The 27,135-nt window shown below is 40.6% G+C and overlaps 1 protein-coding gene across 1 annotated transcript in view; it reads left to right on the top strand.

The window, feature by feature from the left end:
- The window catches only part of shtn1 (shootin 1), an 83,142-nt gene that overhangs the window by 11,880 nt on the left and 44,127 nt on the right, over nucleotides 1-27,135 (top strand). The window contains exons 3-4 of the mRNA XM_048608937.1: nucleotides 5,715-5,775; nucleotides 16,166-16,260. Coding sequence (XP_048464894.1) covers nucleotides 5,715-5,775; nucleotides 16,166-16,260 — 156 coding nt within the window. The remainder of the gene's footprint in view (nucleotides 1-5,714; nucleotides 5,776-16,165; nucleotides 16,261-27,135) is intronic.

Raw genomic sequence — 27,135 nt, 5'->3', positions numbered from 1 at the left:
TGTAGATTGGAAATAGGCGGGCATGAAGGATGGATTCTTACTAGGGAATGAAACTCCGGTGAAAATAGCGTGGAAGGGAAAGCAGTGTTATTCAAGGTGATTTCCTGACTACGATTCTGTTGATAGGAATGAAATTGGATGAAGGCAGTCCCAACTAGTTGGACAACAGAAGTGAGATGTTGGGGGGGATTGTGATATGATAAATCCACGAGAAAAGCTTCAACAAGATAAAAGTGATGGACGGAGAGAACTGATCAGTCACACAAAACGTAACCTGTGGCTGAGGCACATTTTAATATTGTAACAGGGCAGAAATTTGATCAGAGACATTCGTATGTGTAACTGGAGGAAAGATAGACCTCCATTTCAGGACTCTGTCTCCAGCCTTTCTTTCCTCTCCAGAGTAATAGGAGCAAAGGCAGAGTGTCAAGGGCGGGTGTTTAAAGAGATGTTGATGATGTTAGCATCGCTGGTGGAGAGGTGGGCAGTTAGTGAGGTGAGGGTAACAATATCAGCCTAATATGGGAACCTTTTATGCATGTAGTTGTGTGTGATGCCCCCTTAAGAGATTGTGTCAGGTGACCTGGGGGTGGGACTGGAGGCGCAGTCTAGGACAGACTGTGGAGCTGAGAGGATGCAGTTTGAAGTATTCCCGGTTCAAGTTTGCCATCATCTACTTCATGTTCTATTTCTGGTTCTAGTGAACCACAAACATAACAGAACCAGGAAATGAACTGAGTGTTACAAAAGTGAACATTTCATTGGTTTGCTTTTAAAGTTGCTATGAAATTATATGGAATAATATCAAAACAATCGGAAATACTTAGCAGTTCACGCAACATCTGTGGAGAGGAACAGAGTTGACATTTCAGATAGGTGACCTTTCATCAGCTCTGGTAAAGAGGAAATGGGAGATAGGTGTCTTGGGCAAAGTGACCTGCAAGAGAGCATTGTGGGAATGGCACTGAGACTGGAGTGAAACTGGAGAAAGGTGCAAAATCAAGGTGAAATGAGGGGGGACCGGGTGAATTTAACATGGTAACCTTTCAGAAAGGAGGGAAACAACAGGAAGCAGTTTAATGCTCTGAATCCTGATGGGGACAAAGAAGGTTCTATGAGTTCTTCGTATTGTTGGAGGTGAAGATCGAGATGGCAAGGGTTTTAACAATTCCTTTACCACTTTAGGTAGCGGAGAGGAGAAATAAGTTTTTATACAGAAGGTGAGAGTAAGAAACAATGGAGGAAAATTGAATAAATGGCAACAATGCTGAGTGACTGCAATATCTTCTTCCTTACCTTAGCTTTGTAATTTTTCATCGGAGAAAACTACAGTATTCATAAATTGGATTTCAGGTATGGAGGGACCTTCTTATGAGGAAAGGTGGAGTAGATTGATCCTGTACGCATTTAGAAGAGTGACAGGCAACATTAATGAAACATACAAGATATTTGGGGGACTTGGCAGGGTAGATGGAGTAAGGTTGTTTTCCCCTTTTGAGAGAGTCTGGGACCAGAGGGATCTCATACTATGGGTGGTACGTTTAAGAAAGAGATTAGGAGGAATTTATTCTGTCAGTAGGTTGTGAATGTGTGGAATTCCTTGCTGCAGAAGGCTGTTGAAGTATATTCAAAGCTAAGATACTTTAAATCAGCAAGGGAATCGACGCTTATGCACAAGGCAAGAAAGTGGAGCTAATTATTATCAGATCAGCCATGAGCTCATTCAGTGGCAGGGCAAACTCAATGGGCTAAATGGCCTTTTTCCTTCACTAGTGAAAACCTCATTTCAGCACTCCCCTGTCAAGCCCCCTCAAAATCCTGTATGTTTCAATAAAATTATTCTTCTAAACTCTAAGGAATAAAGGCCTAACTTGTTTAGACATTCAAATAAATCCAAAGAATAATTTTAATGAATCACTTTTGAACTGCCTCCGATGTGAAAGTACCCTTTTTAAATATGAGTACCAAAACTGTACACAGTACGTCAGGTGCAGCCTCATTAACACCCTGTACAGTTGGAGCAAAACTGCCCTATTGTTAATTTCCAACCACTGAGCAATAAAGGCCAAAGTTCCGTTTGTCGTCTTGATTACTTACTGCCATGCATGCTAACCTTATGTGTTTTATGTACAAGAACATTCAAATTAATGAATTAAACAGAATAGAGATGGTTGAGCAGGCAGTGTGTGGTATCTGAAGTATCTGGGAGTTGGTGGATGCCAGTGGGATCCATGGTGACCACATTTGCAGCCAGTGTTGCTTATTCAAGGAAATTCAGTTCAGAATTGATGAGTTCATGACCAAGCAGCGGACATTGAAACACATCAGGTTTGGGGGGGAAAAGAGGTACTTTGATGTTACCTTTCAGGAGACAGCCACATTCCTTCAATTAATTATATCACATTTGGTCTTGGTCAGGAACAAGGTAGTGTGACCATGGATGAAGCATGGATAGGGATCTAGAATTTAACTGTAAAAGAGTGTAAATCAGAAAATAGTGGAGGCATGTAAGAAGGTCACTATAATTGCCATGGGTGATTTTAATTTTCATGTTGACTGAACGAATCAAGTGGGCAAGGTAACATGGGAAAATTCATACAGTGCATCAGGGATTATTTCTTAGAGCAGTACATTACAGAGCCTACCCAGGAACAGGCTATTTTAGATTTAGTAGTGTGCAATAAGGAGGACTATTAAGGGATCTCATTGTTAGGATCCTCTTTGTAAGAATCATGTCTTGGTAGAATTTCAAATTCAGTTTGAGGGGAGAATGTAACTGGAAATTTATAATAAAGGGAACAGGGAAATGGCAAATAATTTAAACAAATATTTTGCATCAGTTTTCATGGTGGAGGATGTTTTAAATATCCAAAAATAACAGAGAGGCAGGGAGAGGAAAGATCTTGTAATAGTCTCTATCATGAGTGACAAAGTATTTAACCAACTAATGGAACTTTAGACAGACACGTTACCAGGACCCAATAGCCTGGATCCAAGGGTTTCAAAGGACGTATCTGTACAGATAATAGAGGCATTGGTCAAAATATTCCAGAACTTACAGGATTCTTTGATACGCCACTGCTGCAGAAAGGAGGGAGACAGAAAACAAAAACCGTAGGCCAGTTGGCCTAACATTTGCCTTTGGAAAAATGCTACAGCCCATTATTAAGGAAGAAATAGCAGGACATTTAGACAACGTTAATACAATCAAACAGAGTCGACGTGGTTTTATGAAAGGGAAATCACATTTGACAAATTTACTTTGTGATAATAACAAGCTGAGTTGATTAAAGGGAATCAGGAGATATAATGCATTTGGATTTCCAGAAGGCATTCCATAAGGGGCCAAACAAAACATTATTGAATAATATAGGAACTTCCAATATCAGAAGATGAAGAGTTAGGATCAATGGGCCTGATATAGGTTGGAAAGTCATGACCATTGGAATGCCACAAGGATCAGTCCTAGGGCCTCAATTATTTATTATCTGTATTAATAACTTGGAAGAGGGAGCAGAGTATATCACATTAAAATTCATGGATGATACAAAATTAGGTAGGAAGGCATGTTGCGATGAGGACAGAATGAAAATCCCTCTGTGCTGCAGTTTTCATTCACTCTCTCCATCTAAATAAGACCTCTGCCTTCTGATTCTTTCTCTCGAAGTGCATGATCTCACACTTTTTACATTAAACTCCATTTCCCAAACTTTTGCCCACTCACCCAATGTGTATGTATCCCTTGCACTTTCATTCTGTCCTCATCGCAACATGCCTTCCTACCTAATTTTGTATCATCCATGAATTTTAATGTGATATACTCTGCTCCCTCTTCCAAGTTATTAATACAGATAATAAATAATTGAGGCCCTAGGACTGATCCTTGTGGCATTCCAATGGTCATGACTTTCCAACCTATATCAGGCCCATTAATCCTAACTCTTCATCTTCTGATATTGGAAGTTCCTATATTATTCAATAATGTTTTGTTTGGCCCCTTATGGAATACCTTCTGGAAATCCAAATGCATTACATCTCCTGATTCCCTTTAATCAACTCAGCTTGTTATTATCACAAAGTAAATTTGTCAAATGTGATTTCCCTTTCATAAAACCACGTCGACTCTGTTTGATTGTATTAACGTTGTCTAAATGTCCTGCTATTTCTTCCTTAATAATGGGCTGTAGCATTTTTCCAAAGGCAAATGTTAGGCCAACTGGCCTACAGTTTTTGTTTTCTGTCTCCCTCCTTTCTGCAGCAGTGGCGTCTCAAAGAATCCTGTAAGTTCTGGAATATTTTGACCAATGCCTCTATTATCTGTACAGATACGTCCTTTGAAACCCTTGGATCCAGGCTATTGGGTCCTGGTAACGTGTCTGTCTAAAGTTCCATTAGTTGGTTAAATACTTTGTCACTCATGATAGAGACTATTACAAGATCTTTCCTCTCCCTGCCTCTCTGTTATTTTTGGATATTTAAAACATCCTCCACCATGAAAACTGATGCAAAATATTTGTTTAAATTATTTGCCATTTCCCTGTTCCCTTTATTATAAATTTCCAGTTACATTCTCCCCTCAAACTGAATTTGAAATTCTACCAAGACATGATTCTTACAAAGAGGATCCTAACAATGAGATCCCTTAATAGTCCTCCTTATTGCACACTATTAAATCTAAAATAGCCTGTTCCTGGGTAGGCTCTGTAATGTACTGCTCTAAGAAATAATCCCTGATGCACTGTACGAATTAGTTTCCCATGTTACCCTTGCCCATTTGATTTGTTCAGTCAATATGAAAATTAAAATCACCCATGGCAATTATAGTGACCTTCTTACATGCCTCCACTATTTTCTGATTTATACTCTTTTACAGTTAAATTCTAGATCCCTATCCATGCTTCATCCATGGTCACACTACCTTGTTCCTGACCAAGACCAAATGTGATATAATTAATTGAAGGAATGTGGCTGTCTCCTGAAAGGTAATATCAAAGTACCTCTTTTCCCCTCCAAACCTGATGTGTTTCAATGTCCGCTGCTTGGTCATGAACTCATCAATTCTGAACTGAATTTCCTTGAATAAGCAACACTGGCTGCAAATGTGGTCACCATGGATCCCACTGGCATCCACCAACTCCCAGATACTTCAGATACCACACACTGCCTGCTCAACCATCTCTATTCTGTTTAATTCATTAATTTGAATGTTAAATATATTAAACGTGAACTTCTTATCTGTGCTCTCGAGCCCCAGTGCATCTTCTGGTTTAAACCACTTGGGAACTCAAAAGTGACACTGACGAAAAACCCCACTAGTCACCTACCTGTTTTCCTGTGACATCTCATTTCAGCTCTGACAGTTTAGAAACACGTTGAAGGGACTCTTTGCTGCTGGTTTTACCTTCCACTGCTACAGTCCTTTTCACACAAGCCTGCTCTTCTCTTTATGAATCTGCTGTCCCCATGCTCTGTCATCCTGTTTGAAAGGGTGCTGACTGTTTTCTCTCTTCTGCTTTCAGTGAAGCTGCCATTCCAACTCTGTCCTGCATTGTTTAAGAAGCTGCTACCCCCACTTTATCTTGTGTTGTTTTAGAAGCAAAAGCAGAACTGTTAAAACCTGTACAGCTAAGTGGTAAATCAATGATGGCAAGTCTAAGCAAAATCTTATGATCATATTTGGTGTAATTTTGATTCATTTTCCTTTTTATGAACAGAATGCAAAATTGATTGAAGAAAAAAATTATGCTATTCATCAACTGAAGGAGTTTCATAGGGGTAAGTCAATATGTTTGATGTGTTGACACTGAGTGTTACAGTAGCTGCAAAAAGCTAGTCAGTTTTCTAGAATTTGCAGCCTTATGAGACCTATTGTGGGAATGTGTAGAAATAAAGCAGGATATCTGAAATTAGGAACAGAAGACTCTGCAAATGTACTCCAGGTTTGTCAGTAACTGAGTGCAAGGCAAGGTGTTGTCCCAGGTTTTCAGTCTTCAGCAATGAACTAAATGAGCTTCTGTGTTGAAATGTCTCTGATTTTATTATCCGACCTGGTACAGAGCAGGAATAGAGCCCGTTTTTAGGCTTAACCAAAATAAAGAAAGGAAGAGGAAACAATAAGTAAAGGTCAAGAGTACAGATTTGTTTTCTCAGGTAATTAGTTATCTCAAATGCTGTGTGTATAGACAAAGGTTAATTCATTATTTACATCTTCAATCTCTTTCTCCACCCCTGTCCTTTCTGCAATAATAGTAATGCAAAGAAATTTGATTCTACTAGGCGCATATTGGTTACAATATATTACAGACTGTGTTTTATATCTCTTCAAAGATTTATAACAGTCCTTTTAATGCAACTGATAAGTATTTCATTTTGCATAGTAAGCACAGGTCTGGTTTAAACATGACTAAGGAAAAAGGCAAAAGAATAATTGTAAAAACTATAGAAGAATATAAAAGCAAGCTTCTGGATGCTAAAATATTATACAATAATTCGAATCAAAATTGGTTTAAATTAAGATATAATACCACCATACATAAGGAGAATTTTCAGTTTTGATCTGAATGTTGAGGGGCTGTAATAGGATGATTAATTGTGTCCAACTTCTGGATGTACCTGAACTCTAGCCCAATTGATGTTTTATGATTTACAGCTTTACATGGTTGTGCCACAAAACAAGCAACATTGCAGCTCCTGAGCTGCTTTTCCTGAGTCAGTAAATGAGCAAGCTGTCCTTTCCCTGCTAACCATAATACAATCAGACATAGGAGCAGCAGTAGGCCATTCAGCAATCTGTGCTGGATATGCACAGGGGCCTCCAGTCCATTGCTCATGCCCGGCATGCTTTCCACCACCTGGCTCAGTGACAGGAGACTATGGGAACTTGACCTCCCACTGAGTTTACCATCCATTTAGTTGTAAGGGAGGTGCCATTGTCCCTGACAGGGACTGGGAATGACAGACAAGTCACTGCCAAGGTGCCTTGCTGCCCACTAAAATAACCCCATAGAAGCCAGTATCCCATCACCAAGTCACCCTTTATTTACATGTGGAGAGCCCTTGATACTGATCTAGCCTCCTCAAAGCCAGCTCTCAGAATGAACAGAACCGCTGACACACCTGTTTGTATCTGTCAGCCAGGGCTCCCTGGTTGGACCAGATTAACAGCCCCAATCAGGGAACTCATATGGGGCCCACTGGTTGACCTCGTTACAATCTCTACATCCCTCCCCCTCCAACATAGGCCATTTCTTGATTTTTTTGTAGCTCCTCTTTGGGTATTTTAACACCAGGTCAGGTTCCTCCAACTGTGCCTCTGAAATGGGCAGTGTGGCACAGTAGCTCGCCTCTTACGCCTGGAGTGTCGCAGAAGAAATTAATTCTCCTATTCAGGTGACAAGGCAGAAACATCTGTTGTGTCCATCTCTGAATCCAAGCTATCTTCAATGCTTGATGGAGAGGGAGAACGCACCTGTTCCACAACAGTCAGAAAGGCAGTTGAAGAGCTGGGCACGTTTTGCTCCCGCACAATTTTGTGAGTTTGCAGCTTTTGCATTGTGCATGTGCTTGTTCGGGACAGTCGCGTCTCCCCGAACTTTATATGTCACTGGACCTGATTTTGCATCGACCATGCCTCTTACCCATGTAAGACCATTCCCATGGTTCCTACACCAAACTACGTCCCTTGAAGTAAATTGTCTCTCTCACTCAGCAGAGTCTTCTATCTGGCATTGGTATTCCTGATGCTATTTTACCTACCCACCCACCCACCCACCCCTCAAAGTCTGAGAAGGTCGGATTTAACCTGTTGCATAGTCTTCTCTCTACTGGCAATTCTGCTGGAGTTATTCCTGTAGTTGCATGAGGGGTGGTCCCATCATCAAATTAGAACCAGGAAAGTTCGGTATCTAATGAAGCTGTAGGCTGTTTCTTTAAGCCTGCCACCAATGTTTGGACTGCTCTTTCTGCAAGACCATTGGGTGATGGATGGAGGTATGGAGCTGTCCTTGTATGATGAATACTATTCAACTTTAGTTAATACTCACATTCCCTGCTGGTAAACAATGGCCTTTTATCTGTGACCAAAACTTCGGTGGTTTGTGTATTGCAAAAGATGTGTTTTCTATCATTGTCCCTGTGTTTGATGAATGAACTGTATTCACGTCCAATGACTTTGAGTGGGCAACCACAATGACTAAGAACACTGAGCCTGTGAAAGGGCCTGCATAGTCAACGTGTAACCAAGTCCAAGGTCTACCCATCCATTTCCACGAATGTGGGGAAGCTGCTGGGGGTAATTTTTGTCCTTGTTGGCACTCTGGGCACTGCCCCACCAATCCAGCTATGCCTGCATCCAGTCCCGGCCACCAGACATAACCTCTTGCTGACATCTTCATTTTGGAAACCTCTGGATAACCCTGGTGGAGTTCAGTCAGTATCTGGCAGTGACCTTTGCTCTGGACAATCACTTTTGCTTCACATAATAACATGCCATCCTCAACTGCAATCTGGTCTCTCCGGGTCCAAAAAGGTTCCAGTTCTGGTTGTGACGGCCCTTCAGTGTCCCCCATCACCACCAGCTGTTTCAGTTTTGCCAGGACCAGGTCTTTCTGCGCCCAAAGTCAGATATCGTCAGCTATGACTGGAAGTGTGTCCAGAAAATTTAAAGCCATTACGAACTGGTGTATCTGCCGGCGGGAGGCAGCTCAGTGCATTCACGTTTGCTACTTGGCCTCCTGGACGGTGTTCTTATACACGCTGAACGTTAGAGCCCACCACTGAATTCAGCTTGAACCTATGGGCAGCACTGCCTTGTCCTCTTTGTAAGTAGACCTAGTGGAGGTTTGTGATCCGTTATTACAAATTTAGGTTCGTAAAGGTATCGGTGGAACTTTGACTCCAAATATGACCACCAAACCTACCTTCTCTATCTGGGCCTATTTACGCTCTGCATTAGCCAAAGTATTGGATGCATATGCTATAGGGTGTTCCTTTCCAATGGGCCACTTATGAGCTAATACTACTTCAATACCAAATGGGGAGGCACTGCATGGCAATACCAGATCTCCCTTGGGATTATAGTGTACCAACATCTTCGAGGATAACAGCTGTTTCTTCACTTTCCTGAAAGCTATGGCTTGGCAACACAACCATTTCCAAGGCTGACCAGTTTTTAAAAGTTGATGCAAAAATACCAGGATGGAGGCCAGGTCATGCATGAACTTTCTGTAATAATTCACCAGCCCAAGGATAAACCTAAGCTCTGGTACAGACGTAGGAGCCAGGGCACCTTTGATCACCCTCAATTTATCTTCTAATGGTATAACCTGGTCTTGTCAACTCCGTAGCCCAAGTAGGTGACTTGGGGTGCGTGGAACACACGTTTTTCCCTTTGAAGTCATAGGTCCGCCTGGGAAAAATATCTAAGAACTATGTCCAAGCTCTCTAAGCGCTGCTTATTGGTCTTCCCTGTTGTTAGCACGTTATCTAGTGAAGGGGAGCCCTCCCTGCCAGCTTTGCATATAAATCCTTTATGCAAGGCAATTGGTATTTATCCAGCTGTGAAAAGCAGTTTACCATTTGTTTATAATCTGCACAGGGGCAAGCCACCCATCGGGCTTCACAATCAGTATGACTGGTGCTGCCCATTCTGCAAACTGGACTGGTTTGATGGTTCCTTCGCTTTCCAGCCTCCTGATTTCTGCCTCTACTTTTGCTCGTAAGGCAAATGGCACTGGGAGGGCCTTGCAAAGTCATGGAATTGCTTCCTGGTCAACATGCAAGATGGCCTTGGCTCTTTTGACAGTCCCTAGACTTTCCTGTAAAACATCCGAGTATTTAGTTAGGATTTCACTCAGGCACCCATCCATTTTCAAGTGGAAAAATGTTGAGCCAATCTAGATGAAACTTTCTCATCCAATTTTGCCCCATCAACCTTGGGCCTGAGCCTTTTATAACAATCAATGGTAATTGAACCAGCTGCTTCTCATAAGAGGCCAGAACTGAAGTTGTACCCTTAATCTGTAAAGGGTCCCTGATATAGCTATATAGGTCCTCAGTCTAGCTGAGGTCTTACACAAACTTAAGATTTGGAGTCCAGAGTGAATTTTTTCATAGACTGGTTCTACACCTGTAGACCTGTATCGACTGCCATTAGAAACGATGACCATTTAACCAGGCATTTATTTTGATTGGTTCTGATTAGGATGCTGCTTAGCAATTAACTGTTCCAAACTAGATGTAGGTGAACTTTCCAGTGTGTGCAGTCATGTGGATACTGGCCTATGAGATCTGTTATTCAATTTAGTTCTAGTTTTTGCTGTCTCAAGTCTGCAAGCCACCAATATTTACAATGGCTTGTCAGCCCGGATCCTGAAGAAAATTTTAACTGTATAGCTGAGACTTGGCTTTGTTTTGGGGTTTTGCTGTCGGCTGACATAGGGTCCCTCGGTTCATGAATGGCCTGAGTGAGGCTGTGCAATTGTCTTCACTCAAGTGGTATTCCCCAAGCTCAATTGGACTGGCGAGGTTGTCCGTTTCCACTGGGAATACCCTGTAACTCATATGCTCCACTTGCTGCATTTTCAAGTGATAAAGCCAATAGGTGCTTTTGCATGGTTACATCATTAATCCCACAGACCAAATGGTCTGTCAGTATCTCATTAAAGGTTAACCCGAAGCCACATGCCTCTGCCAGTCATCTTAACCTCGTCAAAAATCCCAATACAGATTCCCCTAGTTCTCAAAGTGCTGAGTAAAACCAATAATGTCTCAGAATTAGAGGAGGCCTGGAGTCCTTAACTAAACCTGTCAACTCTTGAAAGGTTTTAGTATCTATTGTCTTGGGGAAAGGTTAATGAGACAAACTGCATTGCCTTCCTGTAAAAGACATTCGTGAACTCTGTTGACTGGGGAATGCTGCACACAGTCCCAGCAGAGGTTTGAAATGAGCCAGTGGCTCAGACGTTCAGTAGGGCTGTGATCTTCAGTGCCAAGGTACCATTGCCTCCTAAACTGCATGGTTACAGACCTACCTGCAGGAGGCACCGAATGTATGTTGCTGCTTCACTAGTCATACTGAGACATCTGTGGAACTGCTTTTCTCCGATCTACAAGCAGTTGGAGTGCTGTCGAGTGGCCCTGTCTTGTTACACCTGGATTCCCTTTTCAGGTGCTGCTTCTTTATCCACAAATCAGCCTCCTGAGGCTTGAATGTCTGGTTCTGTTGGTGTTGTTCATCATGTCCTCTTCTCCTCCTCCTTATTCATTTCAACGTTTATCCTGGGTTAAAAACCGAAAGAACTGCGGATGCTGTAAGTAAGGAACAAAAACAAAGTTGCTGGAAAAGCTCAGCAGGTCTGGCAGCATCTGTGAAGGAAAAAACAGAGTTAATGTTTTGGGTCCGGTGACCCTTCCTCAGAACACCTACTGGGTTAACTTGGTGAAACATCTCTCATGGATGTATAGATCTGTGATGCAGTATCAGGATTGAGATGTTTGTTTTCTATCTTCCAGGTACTGACTGTGTAACAGTTTCAGTCCCAGGTCTTCATCTTTCAGATGCAAGGGCCTGCAAGTGCTCCAGCCCAGCTGCATGTAGAATATACACCCAGCACCATTACCACTGTGGTCGATTCTTGAGTTCCCTTCTTATCAAAGATTAATGGACTTTAGACATGGTTGTGATGTTGTTTGGAGCTGAAAGAGCTTAATTTATCTTTATTATGCAATGAATGCTTCTCTTGAGGGCACAATCCTTAATTGAGAGCTGTGCGCAGTGGGACTTTTCAGTTTCTGTTTTGATTGCCTCGGTCTGGTGTGTTTGCACACTGCAGTAATGTGCAAACAGCTCTGGGGTGCCTATTTGCATTGTGCATTTTCTAAGAGCCATTCTTTTGAAAACGATTTTGAGAAAGATGGTGGTTCTAAAGCCCAATCCTGATGAAGGGTCCCGATCCGAAACATGACTTTCCTGCTCCTCTGATGCTGCCTAACCTGCTGTGCTCCTCCAGCTCCACACTGTATTGACTCTGACTCCAGCATCTGCAGTTCTTGCTATCTACTAGGTTCTAAAGGTTTCCTTTTTATAATTTCTCCAGCTACCCTTCCCCTCCAGACTATACTTTCTGTCCATCATTGTAGATGACCTTCTCCTGACCTCTGATGTCCTCTCTATTCCTGGTCATCCCCCTTATTCCAATCCCATCTAGATTCCCATGTCCAGCCGCATCCTTGTACCACCCTTTAATTGATTTGCCTGCTCTTCCTCCCTTCCCAGCATACTGAATGATCCCATTGCATTCCCCACACTAAATATGCAGCCTTGTCTCTCAAAGTGAATCTCCCTCTGCATCCCAGTTTTCTCCCTCCATCCTCCAGTGTCCATGATAACCATATCCTTTAACTGCCATTCTTCACTGTTCTTATCCACCAATATCATCTTCCTGTAAACATGGGAACTAAGAGCATGGGTAGGCCATTCAGCCCTTCAAACCTGCTCCATAATTCAATAGGTTCATGTCTGATCCTCTACCTTACAGCCACATTCCCACTTCCCTCATATCCGTAGATGCCTTGAAAATCTAGAAATTTATCTGTCTCTTTCTTGAACATATTCAGTGACTTGTCCGCTTCATCCTTCTGTGGTAGAGAATTCCACAGGTTCACTGCAGCTTGATCCTAAATTGCCTACCCCATTCTCTGAGACTGTCCCCTAGTCTTTTCCCCAATCAGGGGAAATACCATCCCTGCATCCTGTCTGTCCAGTCCTGTTAGGAAATTATACTTTTGAAGGAGAGACCCCTGCCCTCATATCAGCCGTCTTGGCTGCCTCACTTTGGAAAGCTAATGGGCACAGTCAACCTTCAACCCCCGACACTGCCAGCATTTGTATAAAGAGAGAACTTGGTTATGAGAAAGCCAAGTTACTGGAGAAGTTTGTACTCATCAGAGCTCGGAGGAAGAAGAAACCAGGTTCACACCCTCATGTCTGTAGTTTGTCTGGGTTTGTGAACTGATGTCTTTTCTGGTTTTGGTTGACAAGGTTGCATCAGGGAATCTAGTTCCAGTGTGTTAGGTATTCATGGGTACTTGCAGCTTGTTCAAGAATGTAACAGAGGCTTGGCAGCACTTAGTTGCCAGAAAGTTGCTGATGACATAATTAAACAAACTTTAAGCTGCTGTTGGAAAACTGAATGCTTGCCCCCTCACCCAATTAAATTTACCCACATGCTTGTCTAAAAGGTTTGGGCAAGAGCAGAAAGTTTGCCTCTTCACTTTCGGGTTAAAAGATGTTATAGAATAGAAGCCCATCCTGTCTGTGCTGATCCTCCAAAGGAGCCATTTATCTGATTCCACTTTCCTGCCTTCTCCTTGTAGCACCACCCATCCTTTTTCAGCTAATAAAGAAATTTCCTCTTGAATGCCCAAATTGGCGCTGTCTCTATCACACTGTCGGGCATTGTATTCCAGATTCAACAACTCGCTGAGTGAAAACATTTGTCATCATGTTTCCATTGCTTTCTTTTTCAATCACCTTTCATCAGCTTACCCTCTGATTCTTGATCCTTCCTTCCAATAATGGGAATATCCCTGTCTATTCTAGTCATGAATTTGAATACCTCCATTGAATTTCTTCTCAGCTTTCTGCAAGAAAAAGAGCTGCAACATCTCCAATCTATCTGCATAACTGACGTTCCTCACCCTGGGACTTATCTTGTGAATCTTTCCTGCACCCTCCCTACTGCCTCCATATCATTGCCAAAGTGTGCCTCACAGAACTGGAAGCAATTCTTCAGACGAGGCTGAATCAGTGCTCCATACAAGTTTAACATATCTTCCTTGCTTTTATCATTCATGCACCTATTAATGAAGACTAAGATGCTGTGTGCTTTATTAACTGCTTTGAGAGAGTGTATCTGTATATAGACATGGCCTAAGAGGATTCTTGTTTGTCTATTGCACCCTGACCTTGTCATTTCATTGTTAACAGCTAAGATAATTGGAAAAAAATACCAAAGGAGACATGAAGACTTTTTTTTTAAGCAGCAGGTTATCATTATCTGGAATGTTTGACCTGAAAGCAAATTCAGTAGTAATATCCAGAAGAGAATTGGGTAAATTAATTTGGAAAGGGAATATTTGTAGTGCTATAGGAAAAAGAATAGGGGAGTGGATTAATTGGATAGCTCTTTAAAAGAGCCAGCGTATGCCCGATGGATTGAATGGGCCAATTCAATGGTGTAAGTCTCCACCATTTTTACTGAAATGGGGGGTTACACAGAGCGCCAAGGAGGAGACCTTGGAATAGAATGCTTCATGAAAAAACATGCTTCCATAAAATAACTAAAAATAGGGTGTGAAGTATTCATGAACTTTAGTGTCAATACGACATTCAAGTTTGCATTTAAGCAGAAGCACTTGAGTCAAAATCTAAGTTTTAAAGCAATACTTTAAGAAAATGTAACTTACTTCTATCCCTTCAAAAATCTTTATTTGATAGATTGTTATCCATCATTAACCAGTCTGCACACTGCTTTCTCTCCTAGGTGACACATCCTTTGATATATCCTTTGATATAAGGTTAAGCTTTAACATTTAGTTACACAGTGGAATTATTCTTTTAAATTCAGTATATTAACTGTATTTGGTTTAAAGAAAATGTATTTGAACTGGCAGCACCTTTGTTTTAGCTAGCCATGTATTTTATGCAGGTTTCATGGTTTTGGCTTTTCCTTAACTGGAAAGTTTAGATTCTGGAAACATTTTGCTGTCACTGGATTGTTTCCAGAATGAAGATCGATAGTTTGCATTGGTTATATTCAATCAGTAGCAAGTAATTAAGACATAGACCTTACTAGAAACTCAGAGCAAGGATATTACTGAGCTGCAATTTCTCAAATAAGCCCGTTTAAGTATTTAAGAATGCACACACACATATATATAACAATTCTCAAAGAAAAACCATAACAATGCAAACTTAAGTAGAGCTGAATGTGGTCTTGAAAGTATTTTGTTAAGCCTTCTGCTTGGGGTTACAGAGGTCAATGACTTAAAGTTGATGTAAGCAGAAATCAGAAGTACAGTATTAAGAAATGACCTTGGTCTATAATTAAGCTTGAAATGAAAAAAGATCGACATTGGTCAACTTCCAACTCTCCGATCTCGGTTCCAGCTATTTTATAGTTCTAAATTATCTTGAGTTCTGTTCAGTTTGATTTGTATCTGGGCATGAACACATATTGTGTGCAACTCCTGTTTACTAAGGCCAGTTTGTATGTGAAGCAGCTGCATTCTATACCCAATTACATGATTTCATAGATCTCTGAAAATTGGTTCTATTCACAGTCGGCAATAGAAAACCTCAACACAATCATTTCTTTTCAATTGACAGTGGCAAGGTTGATGACAACATGACCATTGTGTTATAATGATAAGACCACCAAGGCATTTGTACTTTTCATCAAGGCGTTTCACAGAGTAGATACAATTTAATTCACTACACTGTCAGCAATGCTCACATTTGTCTGATACCATTATGCTGCCCGTCTCCACAGTTATAATCACTGTCCTAAGAGAAATGCTGTTAAATGATCTCCAGCAGTCAGAGAAACTCTCAATTAGGCCTGCCACTTTCAATGTGTCAGATTGTCTTATGCACTTGTACAATTTCGGTTCCAATCCTGTTTATTTACAATGCCTACCAGTAATTATACTTAACATGTCATTAACTGAGAAGGGGACCCTGCCAAGGAGACTGCCAGAAACTGTGAAGGTTTTAGGGGGAGTTACTGGAAGACAGCACCATCAGAGGCTTTTAGCCTCTGATGGGATGCTGTGGTAGTGATTATAATGCAAGTATCAAGCTCATCAAGTCATAATTAGATGCCACTCAAATGTGCCACTTGTAATAACAGTGTTGATTCATGTTTTCTCTGTGACAGCATCTGCTAATTAGTTAAGTGGATTCAGTTGGCCTGTTTGCTGCAGTTTATGATTACCTCTGAAAATGTCAAGGTTATTGATGCTTTCCAGCAACTGTTTTGCTGTGAAAACTTCTAAAAAAAAACATTGTATAGGGTAAGGTAAAGAATTTGTTTAAGGAAGTTATCTATTTAACTTGGTGTTTTCTGTAAATTAAACAATCAAAGCTGTATACTTCTTATTGCAGTTTCACAGCTGGTGATTGAGGAAGTCGGTACCGTACAAAACCACCTTGACATTGGGAAAAGTTGCCGTGAAAGTGCAGAAGTATTTGCTTCAAAGGTATATGTTGTTCAGTATTTTATGCTGTCTCCTCCTCCAGTATCTCAAACCTGTAGAATCCCACACTTCTTTCACAGTTCCATCCATTTTTTTTCCGCCAGGGAACATTCAGGGTATTAGTTTAACCACAGCTTACCAGCTCTTGGTTTACCTCCCTCAACTATTGTTGTGCCATAGACCCACTGGAGTCTTGTAAGCTTCCACTAAGATGCTCAATTTGAAAACAGTGATATATTTTGCTGCATTCCGAGATCTACTTCCTTTTTTAATAGAAAATTGTAGAAGGAATGGAACCCTATGCTAAGTGTTAACTATGTATATTAATGTCATGGGAGCTTTTCAAAACAATTTAATAATTTAGTTCACAGAATTAGCTTTAAAAACCTGATGTTCCCTTTAATTAAGTCCAAATAGATTTTAATGTGAATTTTGCATTTCCCAAAATAGTGTTTAATATTAAGTGCATTTGGATTGTACTAGACAAATTAAATTAGATAATGACACTGTATTTTAGCAGGAGTTGCATCATTTCTGTTTTATTTTATTGTTTCTATTAATGTATGAAATTTAAACTGTTTTCGTTTATTAGCCTCATTTTCAGTGAGCCTAACCCATTGGCAGTTCCAGCATTGTTAGCATCTCCTGGCCTGACCAGTTATTAGCTCATATACGCTGATGCTTAACATTGCAATAAAAATAACTGAACTACTGGCTGTACTTAATGGTGTGAATAATTAACTGCTAAAGCATAACTTTAACTAGAAGAAGAAAAAGGATTAAATACATGTCTTATGCTCACCATGGGGTCCTTTTCTCATTTTGCCGTGTTCTCTACTTTCCTCTATCCTGAAGATAATTAATTTTTAATTACCCGTTTCTGACTATTGTAACCTATTTTGTTCTATTCCAGCCCTTTCCTCTCCCATATTTTATGAAGTTCAAAGTAATTTACTTACTCTTGAAGCACACACTGTCCATTTGGAGATGATGGTAGCTTTTGAAAATATCAGTAGGCTTCCACAGTATTCCTCATTGTGATTAAGGCATTTTGTTTCAAGGCAAGATATAGAGAGATTCCTATCTTCAATCAGAGCATGAGGATATTTTTAAACTATCTGTCTAGAGATGGTAGAAGTGTTTGTTTTGAATGGCTCCTGGAAAATCTGCCATGATCACTTCCTCCAACAGAAAGTATCTTAGTAGAAGAGGACCACAGTTCTATCAAGTGTTCACATAATGGGAGTGAGAAACTCATTTCTGTTATTGCCCATCTTCTTGACATATGCCTTTTTATAGTGAAAGACAAGAAATAAATAAAATGGAAGCTCACTCTTTATTACATGTTTCTTCCTCCACTAAACCTTGCATTGTATTTTCAAGTGGTTTTTTTTTTGGTAAACATTTTAAATTTGATATATATCACCTCCAAATCACAACACAGCTTTTTTTTTTAAACTGATGCTAACTAAGGTGAGGGAATTTCAAGCTGAGGAGTAAAACTTATTTTCCATTTTGAGCACTCATTGCTAACGTAAAGAATCCTCATGACCAATGAACCAGTTAGAATTCCCTGTACTCTTCCGTGATTTCAGAAGACCTGCCCCTTGTTGCACCAAAGCAACAATTTTGCTGTTTAACACATCAGCCACCATGTAGCCTCTGAGTGAGATTGCCAATTAGCGACAACTTAGAGGCAGTTTTGTGCTGTACATCTGCACCCACTAGGAACAGGATGGATTGAAGCCAACCAGCCCATTTCACAAAGAACCCTTACTGTCAGAAGACAGAAGAGACTTTCACCTCATCAGTCAGAGTTGGACTTGAATGCAGATTCCAGAGGTGAAAGGCTCTGTAAACTTCAGTAATAGTATAACCCTTACAAAAGTTAGTGAAGTACAGCAACTTTTGTCCATAACTTAAATAGAAGAGATGCAGCTGGGTAACCACTATTAAATAGGGAGACCTGTTTGAGGTTTCTTTGAGATTTCTGTGTGGTTTTCTGTGTTTGCAATCTTACCATATTTGATCACTGTAATTAGTGGTTCAAGTCAGTGTATTAGTACGGAAATTCTGTTTTTAGTTGTCTCCAGAAAAGATCTCATCCAATTCTTTGTTCTGATGGTTAATACAAAAACTGCAAATGGTATTTTTAACTGCTGAAAAGGGAATAGCAAGGATCAGGGATGTTGCATACTGAGATTTTTAGAAGGCTTTTGATGAAGTCTCCTGCAGGAGGCTGGTTAGAAAGATTAAAGCATTAGGGATAGCAGGTGATGTATTCATGCATTAATGATTAGCTAGTAGACAGAAAAAAAGGAGTAGGAAGAAATGGGCCATTCTCACATTGGCAGGCTGTGACTAGTGTGGTACCACAAGGATGAGCACTTGGGCCATAGCTGTTCACAATATATATTAATCATTTGGAGGTGGGAACAAATGTAATATTTCCAAACTTGCAGATGATCAAAAGTTAAGTGGGAATATGTGTTGTGAGGAAAATGTAAAGTGGCTTCAGGAGGATTTGAACAGATTTAGTGAATAAGCTAGAACATAGCGGATGGAATATAATGTGGAAAAATGTGAGGTTGTCCCTAGCACATTAGGTCAAAAGCAGCCTCCAATACTAATCCCAGGGCTTGTACATTGTCACTTAGCCACTCAGGTGGTCAGAGTCAGGATCCACTTAAAGGGTGAGGAATTGAATGTCTGGCAGCCCACCACCCACCTTATCCCTTTCTGCTCTATTGTGGGCTGTTTCCCTCCTGAAATGCAAGAGTGATAGGTGTTACAGGAGATAAAAGTGGTTGGCCCAGCCTTTACTTTTGCTGCAAGTGAGGGGAGATGCCCTGATTGAGTGGCAGCACAGAGAGCATGTATTAGTGTTAGGTATTGGGATTGGTGAGAATGAGAAAAGGAAGATATTGCCGGAAGTAGTGAGAGTGGTAGAGTATGAATCTTGGTGGGAGGTGAGTAGCAGAGAGAGAGAGATTGAATGTGAACTTTCACAGATAAGATGGTGGCTCTAATGGAAGAGTGGAAAAGGTCAATGACCTTCTTACATTGCTATGCATTTCATAGAATAGATCATAGAAGCCCTGCAGTGTGGAAACAGGCCATTCAGCACAATAAGTCTACACTGACCCTCAGAATATCCCACCCAGACCCATCCCCTTATAACCCACTTAATCTACACATCCCTGAACACGACGGGCAATTTAGCATGGCCAATCCACCTAGACTGCACATCTTTGGACTGTGGGAGGAAATCAGAGCACCCAGAGGAAACCCACGCAGACATGGGGAGAACGTGCAAACTGCACACAGACAGTCACCCAAGGGTGGAATTGAACCCGGGTTCCTAGCACTGTGAGGCAGCAGTGCTAACCACTGAGCCACCATGCTGCCCCATTTCTCCAGGCAGCCGAGACTGCACCGACCCTGATGGCAACTTTAGACGAGGCTGGCATGGTCTGGTATCACAGTCTCATCGGGAGGACGACATCCTCCCTGTGCACCACCCTGTCCAGCAGGTTGTCCAGAAATGTCAAATAAGAACAGAACTGAAAGACTACATGGCATTGAGTTAGGGAGCAGAAATGAGGAATGTGTAAATTGCATGATTTATCCTGTAAATTCTTCCTTACTGACATCTGGGGAGTTGTACCAAAATCATTATAGTTGTCCCAAAGACTATCAAAGGAGCACCTGGACAGAACGGTCTAAATTATACCTTACACCAAATGTCCCAGATCTTTTCTTTGTAGGTGGATTGGCCATGCTAAATTGCCCGTAGTGTTCAGGGATTGTGTAGATTAGGTGGGTTATAGGGGGATGGATCTGGGTGGGCGTGGACTTGTTGGGCTGAAGGGCCTGTTTCCACACTGTATGGATTCTATGATTCAACCTTGGGTACTTTCTGTCCCATTTGCAGAGCAGACCCACCAGAGGTACCAATGAAGTCTTGTGGCATGGGATTAAACATGGGCAAGGAAACCTCCTATTGATTTCCATCTACTGCGTCCCTCAGCTGATGAATCAGTACCTTTTCATGTCAAACACCTTTTGTGGAGAGAGAAAAACATAGTGACTGATTCTAGTCCAATAAGATTGTTCTTCAGAACTGAAGGGACGTGGAAATGTGATGGTTTTATGTAATTGAAATAGTCAGGCAGAGCAAGTGGACAGAGGGTGAAGGGGATTAGAGGTCAGTGACATGAGGAAAAAAAGGCACAGGAAGTGGTAACAGATGTAGAGAAGTGAAAAGGCATGGATCTAGAATAGACCCTAACGATAAAAGTTTTAACTGGAAACAAAATATGGAACCAAGAAAAAGACACCAAGGAGAATGAACAAAGTATATCAAAATGGAGGACTGAGTTCATGGTTTGAAGTTGTTGAAGGCCTGAGCAGAAAATGAGGTGCTGTTCGTCCATTTTGCATTGGGCTCTACTGGAGCACTACAGCAGATTAGGACAGAAATGTTAATGTGAGAGCAAATAGTGTATTGAAATAACAAGCTACTGAAAGGTCATCAAGCCATTGCTTCCAAGACTGTCTCTGGCCTCATCTTCTCTGGAGACATTCTTCCCAGAGCTTTCCACCTTGTGCTCATCCCCAACCCTGCTGCTACCTTCTTCCCAAAATCCACAAATGTAGAATACTCTGGAAGCTCCATCATTATAGCTTGTTTCTGTCCAAGGGAACTTATTTCTTCCTACCTTGAGTCTTTCTTTCTCCCTTGTTCAATCTCTTTTTTTCATACTGTCTAAGGCAGTTAGTACCCAAAGGTTAACTGATATCATGAGCTAAGCCCTGCCCATCAGAAGACAAAGGACTATTTCTGGGAGGGGAGATGTGTGTTGACAGTAATTATATTTGCACTTTAGTCAAGTCTGATATCTCGTGAGAGCCTATCTCCGATGTAATGTAGCTAGCTATTAAATACTATGTAATTAGCATATTCCATTTGTCAGATTGACCCTGTTGTCTGCCAAAAGTTTCAGTAACTTAGACTAAGACTACTAAGAATGATTGGTGATAGAGAATCTACCCAAGGAATCTCAGATGATTATGGTGAACATGACCACAACATATTACACAGTTCTTGTAGACTTGCTTTCATCTGGAACTGGAAAAATTAATCCATTTTACTTCCAATTTCCTGCCTTCTCTCACCTTCACTCTGATTCATCTCTGGCTCTTCCCTTCCTTCTCCGTCTCCATTTCCAGGGATAGTTTGTCTTATTAATATTCATTTCAAACTCACCAACTCCAACAGCTACCCTGACCACACTTTCTCATATCCTGCTCCTAGTTTATCCAATTCCGTTGTATCTATTCCGATGATGCCACCTTCCACAATGGAACTTCTGAAGTGTCCTAATCCTCAACCAAGTAATGGACAATGAGGCACTGTGGGCCATTGCAGCAGCAAAATGATATTCAACTATAACCTGTAACTTGGTTTGTCATAAAATCTTTGATCTACCATTACCATCGTTACCACCTGATTCTATAAGGAGTGTAGGAGGGCATAGGCATAGGCATGACTTAAAAAATGAGACTCCCAGTTTGTCAAAGCTATAACTCAGCATAACATGTAATGCTAACCGACAGTCTGCTATAAACAGAACCAAACAATCCCACAATCAACAAATCAGATCAAAGTTCTGCAGTCCTGCCCCATCTAGTTGTGAATGGTGGTGGGAAGTTACGCACAGAACTGTCGTGCAGACTCCAAAAACATCCACATCCTTGATGGCAGGGAGCCAGCACATCAGAAACAAGGACAACACTGAAGCATTGCATGAAAATAAAATTAGCATGCTGATTCAGCAAGCAATGAGGAAGGCAAAAGACATTTGGATCTTTATTATGGGGGATTGGGACTCAATGTTCCATGTAAGTTTTTTTTTTTTTTTTTTTTTTTTTTTTTTTGTTTGCTGCTGCACAGATTCCCTAGATTGGAAGTGGAAGCCATTCATTGGCACATCAGTTAATGTGTTTGGAGCTTCCAAGAAGCTACGTGGCTGGGCTTGGAGCACTGATTAGAGTACAAGAAAATGGAGGCTATGTTACACTTGTACACCTCTTCAGTGTGACCACACCTGTGGGCAGTTTTTGTTTCTGTAATTAAGGATGAATATTGCTGCTTTGGAGGTGGTGCAGCGAAGTTTCACTGGTTTGGTTCCTACTGAGATGAGGGTCTGAGTAAATCGTATTTCTTATGTTATGTTCTTATTCATTTCAACCACCTGGTGAGGTCCTTTATATCGCAAAAACCCACCTTCATGCACTTTGATTCACTTCACATGATATCAAGAAATGGTTATAAGCACTGGAAGCTGCAATGTCTGTGGGGCCCTGACGGTATCCTTGTTGTAGTGCTGAAGACCTGTGCTCCTAAACTAGCCCTCATTCCTAGCCAAGCTGTTTCAGTATAGCTATAATGCTGGCAACCTGATAAAATTGCCCAAGTATCTCCTGTACAGAAAAGGCAGGACAAATTCAATTCAGCAGATTTCTACTTCCTTGGTCTACTCTCATCGGCAATGAAATGGAATGTATTGTCAACAGTGCTATTAAGCAACATTTAATCAGCAATGATCTGTTCATTAATGCTCAGTTTGAATTCTGCTAGAGCCACTCAATTGCAAATCTCATTGCAGCCTTGGAGAAGACAAGGACAAATGAGCTAAATTCCAGTGCTAAGGTGAGGATGACACCAAGGCCATATTTGACTGAATGTAGCATGAAGGAGCTCCAGCAAAACTGGGGTTAATGGGAATCAGGAGAGAAAGTCAGAGTCTTGCCTAACACACTGGAAGATGGTAATGGCTATTGGCAGACAACCAACTCAGTCGCAGAACATTACCATAGAGATTCCTCAGAGAAGTGTCCTAGGCCCAAATATCTTCAACTGCTGCTTAATGACTTCCATCAGACTGTCAAAAGTGGATATCACATGGAATGAATCAAAGTGCTTGAAGTCTAGCATTTGTGATGATAAAGACCTTAGGAGGCAGTTGAGATGGATACGAACACAACTTAAGAAATAGGATTTTTTTCAGCTTCTAATCATATGACAAGCCTCTCATTTCCCCCATCCCATGGATTAGTTTTTCAGTCACCATGGTCTTTATCCTCTAACTTGAACTGAAGAAGAGGTTCTGAAGAAGAGTCATACAGGATTCAAAATGTTAACTCTGTTTCTGTCTCCATAGACCTTCTGAGTTTCCTCCAGCATTTTCTGTCTTGTTTCAGATTCCCAGCATCCACAGTGTTTTGCTTTTATTTGCTTAAATCCAATCTATTCTATTCACTGCTCACAATGCAGCCTCCTCTGCAAGGGAGAGACCAAACGCAGACTGGGTGACAGCTTTGAAGAATGCATCTACTCAGATTGCAAACCAACCTCCCGGCAATTATCGCTTGCCATTTCAATATCCCATCTTGCTCTCATGCGTGTGTTTCTGGCCTAGTCCTGTTGCAGTGCTCCTGTGAAGCCCTGTGTAAGCCAGAGCAACAGCATCTGATTTTCTCATAAGGCACTTCTTACAGCCTTCAGATCTCAGCACTGATCTCAACAACTTCAGGCCACAGATCCTTCCATTTGAATATTAGTTCAATGTTTTTATTTATAGTTAGAACTGATCTATTTTGTCATTAATATCTACTTTGAATCTACACTTTGTCCCTTCTCTACAAGCATTGCCACTTCCACTGCTGTTTGTCCAATGACACCAATGATCGCTAACCTTCTTCGCCCTCTAACTTTTTCATGACCTTCCTTCCCATTCCACTTGATCCTCTCCCCTTTTCCAAAAGCATAAAACCCATCACATTTCTGCCTTTTTTCACTTTTAAAGAAGAGTCAGCAGTAGCTCTGTTTGTCTATCCACCAATGCTGCATGATCTATTGAGGTTTTTCTAGCACTTTCTGTTTTTATATCTTCTAAGATATTGCAGACAATTTGATTGTCTCTCCATGCACCACTGATAACCTTGTGGACCATCTACAATATGCACTGTAGCAACTCACCCAGACTCCTTTGACAGTACCTTCCAGAAGCACAAACTCAACCTCTAAAAGGAGGACAATAAATGCTAGGAATATCACAACTTGCAAATTCACCTCCAAATCTCTCTCAATCCTGATTTAAAAATACATTGCTACTCCTTCACAGTCACTGCATAAAAATCCTGGAGCTCCCTTCTTGACAGCATCACATGACACCTCCATCAGATTGATTGCAGCTATTCAAGATGGTACTTCACCTTCACCTTCTCAGCAGCAGTTGGAGATGGACAATAAATGTAGGGCTTGTTACCAACTCGTATCCCAAGAATGAATGAAACAGAAATGCAATATCCAGAACTGTACGCAGATTTGTTGTAACTAGGTATAACAAGCTTAACTGTAAGAAAGCTTGCTTCTCTAATGTTCTTGATCTTGTAATACAAGGTGTGTGAATTCTATATATTTCAATATCATCTATTTTAGATTTTGAATTAGTGGCATGTGTGTTTATTCTGTGTGTGAAGAGCTTGAATGATTAACTTCTAAGCTTTTCTGTAGCCATGGTGACTTCAGAAAAGCAGTATAAGAGGGAATTCTTGGAGGTTAATGAAAATATGTTTATATCGGGTGAGTTTTGCAAGCAAACAGAGTGAAAAAAATTGTGCATTAGGTTCAGGTAGAAAGATCTGGAGAATTTTTGTTTTTGGTTTGGGAGAAATGCCCATAGCTTGAGGAAAGCCATTTAGACTTCACGTTTGCAAAAGTCTTGGCACAAGCTAGATGTGTAAACCTGTTCCTCCTGAAAAAGAGAGAGTTTAGAACTGTTCAGAAATAGGCTCCTCAGTGTAAGGAGTTAGTTTGAAAGTTCAAGACCAAATGTTGCTGGTTAAAACCTCAAAGCGGGTATTTGATGCTCAGAAAATACTTGGTTGTATGAAGACTCAAGGAAGAGACTATCAGATTCTTGAGACTTGGAATTGAAACCACTGTTAAACTAAGCCCTATAGAAAAGTCTCTGTGCTCGATTTCTATAAGGGAATGATGTTAGGATTAATGGGGTTATCTTTGCCATATATTTTAAAATCTTTAAATTAAAGGTATATGTAAATAGTTTGATTTATTCTACTTCCTTTTTCTTCACTTATTTTGTGTAATAAACTTCTGTTTTATTGTTGAAACTAAATCTGCAGCACTGCATTCTTGTGTTTCAGTGAAAGACCACCTCATTAAACTAAAGAAAAAGAAACAAAATACGATCTACCGAGCCAGATTTCAGTCTGGGACCTAAATTGTCCAGTAATAACATCAACTGGGGCCATAACACTCTCTATTTTTCTTGTAAGACTAACTTTATTCATTATTGCAGTATAAATGATTGTAAAGGTTGTGCAATAAAAATGATTGAACCTAGCTGAGTTTACTAATCATTTAATTCTCCATGTATAAATGTATCACCCAACATTTTGATTTGTTGAAAAAGAACCTGAAACAAAAGATTGGATGTAAATTACTGCATGAGAAATGCTGATTTTCTTTTTACAGTGTGGACTGTAAACACTGTTTTGTAACCATAACTTAATGATGACCCCTGTTCCCAGTTGCTGATGAGTTTTAGGAAGTATGTAATTTTACAATGTCTGCTTCATCAGAGATGCATTATTTTATGAGCTTTTTTTTAGGTTTAGTATACTTTGCTGATTGCACTCTAGCTTACTCATCGGTAAATGGATTGATGTAATTGCAAGGGCAAGTTGCATAATAACAAATGCCATTTTAAAGCTTTTTTTGCCAGATATACTAAAAATCATACCTCCTAGAAACTAGATTTGACAGTACTAGCTGTGCATTTCCCAAGGAGTTAACTTGATTCTTTGATTGTAAAGATATATCACTGCCTATTAACATGTCCTCACAATGTCATTATTTGGCATTAATTCAAATGTTATCAAGGAAAATTGTGGAAAGGTGCAATGTTATTACACTATACTGAAATGATGTTTAAGATTTGAAAATTTTATACATTTATAAGCTATCATGTTAACATGTATAATCAATCAAATCCTCATTCGACAAATTTGTCATTTGAAACAGAGCATTCATGTAAATTCTAGCATTTGAGAATCAGCTTTTTAGGGCAGCTACTTTGCCATTTAAAGCATCTTATTATATACTTTTATACAGGAAGAACTAGAAAACATCCAAGCTTAGGCTGATAACTGCACCACAAGAGAGAACCTAACTACATCCCCTTTACTTCCATTGGCATTGTCTTTGTCAAAAGAAAGTCCATCATCAATATCCTTCTAGCATTAATTTGTCAGAAACTTAACTGGCACAATAATACTGTGGCTCCCAGAGTAGGTCAGAGGCTGGACATTTTGCAGTGAGTAGCTCACCTTCTTATTTGACAAAGACTGTCCACTGCTGACAAGACAGAAGTCCGGAGATTACTCTCTACTCGCCTGATTTGGAGCTAACCTTCTTGTTCATTATGCCTCTGTTTCCTCATTGTCTTCCTCATCTTCATATCCTGCCTTTATCTCTCCTTCTCTCTCTCCGTGAGATACAGAATCGTTTCAGAACTGCGTTAGAAGCCCAGAAAAGAACAAGTGAACATATTTCTTTATTCCGTAAGTCCAGTAGCAGATCATGTTTAAAAAGAACATAATATAAGAGAAGAGGTAGATACCCATGCTTTTAAGAGTACTTGACAAATACTTCATAACCAACTTAAGAACCAACCATATAATGGAGAGACAACAAGGTGTAGAGCTGGATGAACACAGCAGGCCAAGCAGCATCATAGGAGCAGGAAGGCTGACGTTTCGGGCCTAGACCCTTCATCAGAAAATTTT

The sequence above is a fragment of the Rhincodon typus genome, chromosome 20 (assembly GCF_021869965.1).
Source record: "Rhincodon typus isolate 14 chromosome 20, sRhiTyp1.1, whole genome shotgun sequence".
Lineage (NCBI taxonomy): Eukaryota > Metazoa > Chordata > Chondrichthyes > Orectolobiformes > Rhincodontidae > Rhincodon > Rhincodon typus.
The sequence above is the reverse complement of the archived record's forward strand: the minus strand, read 5'-3'. Positions and strand labels throughout refer to the sequence as shown.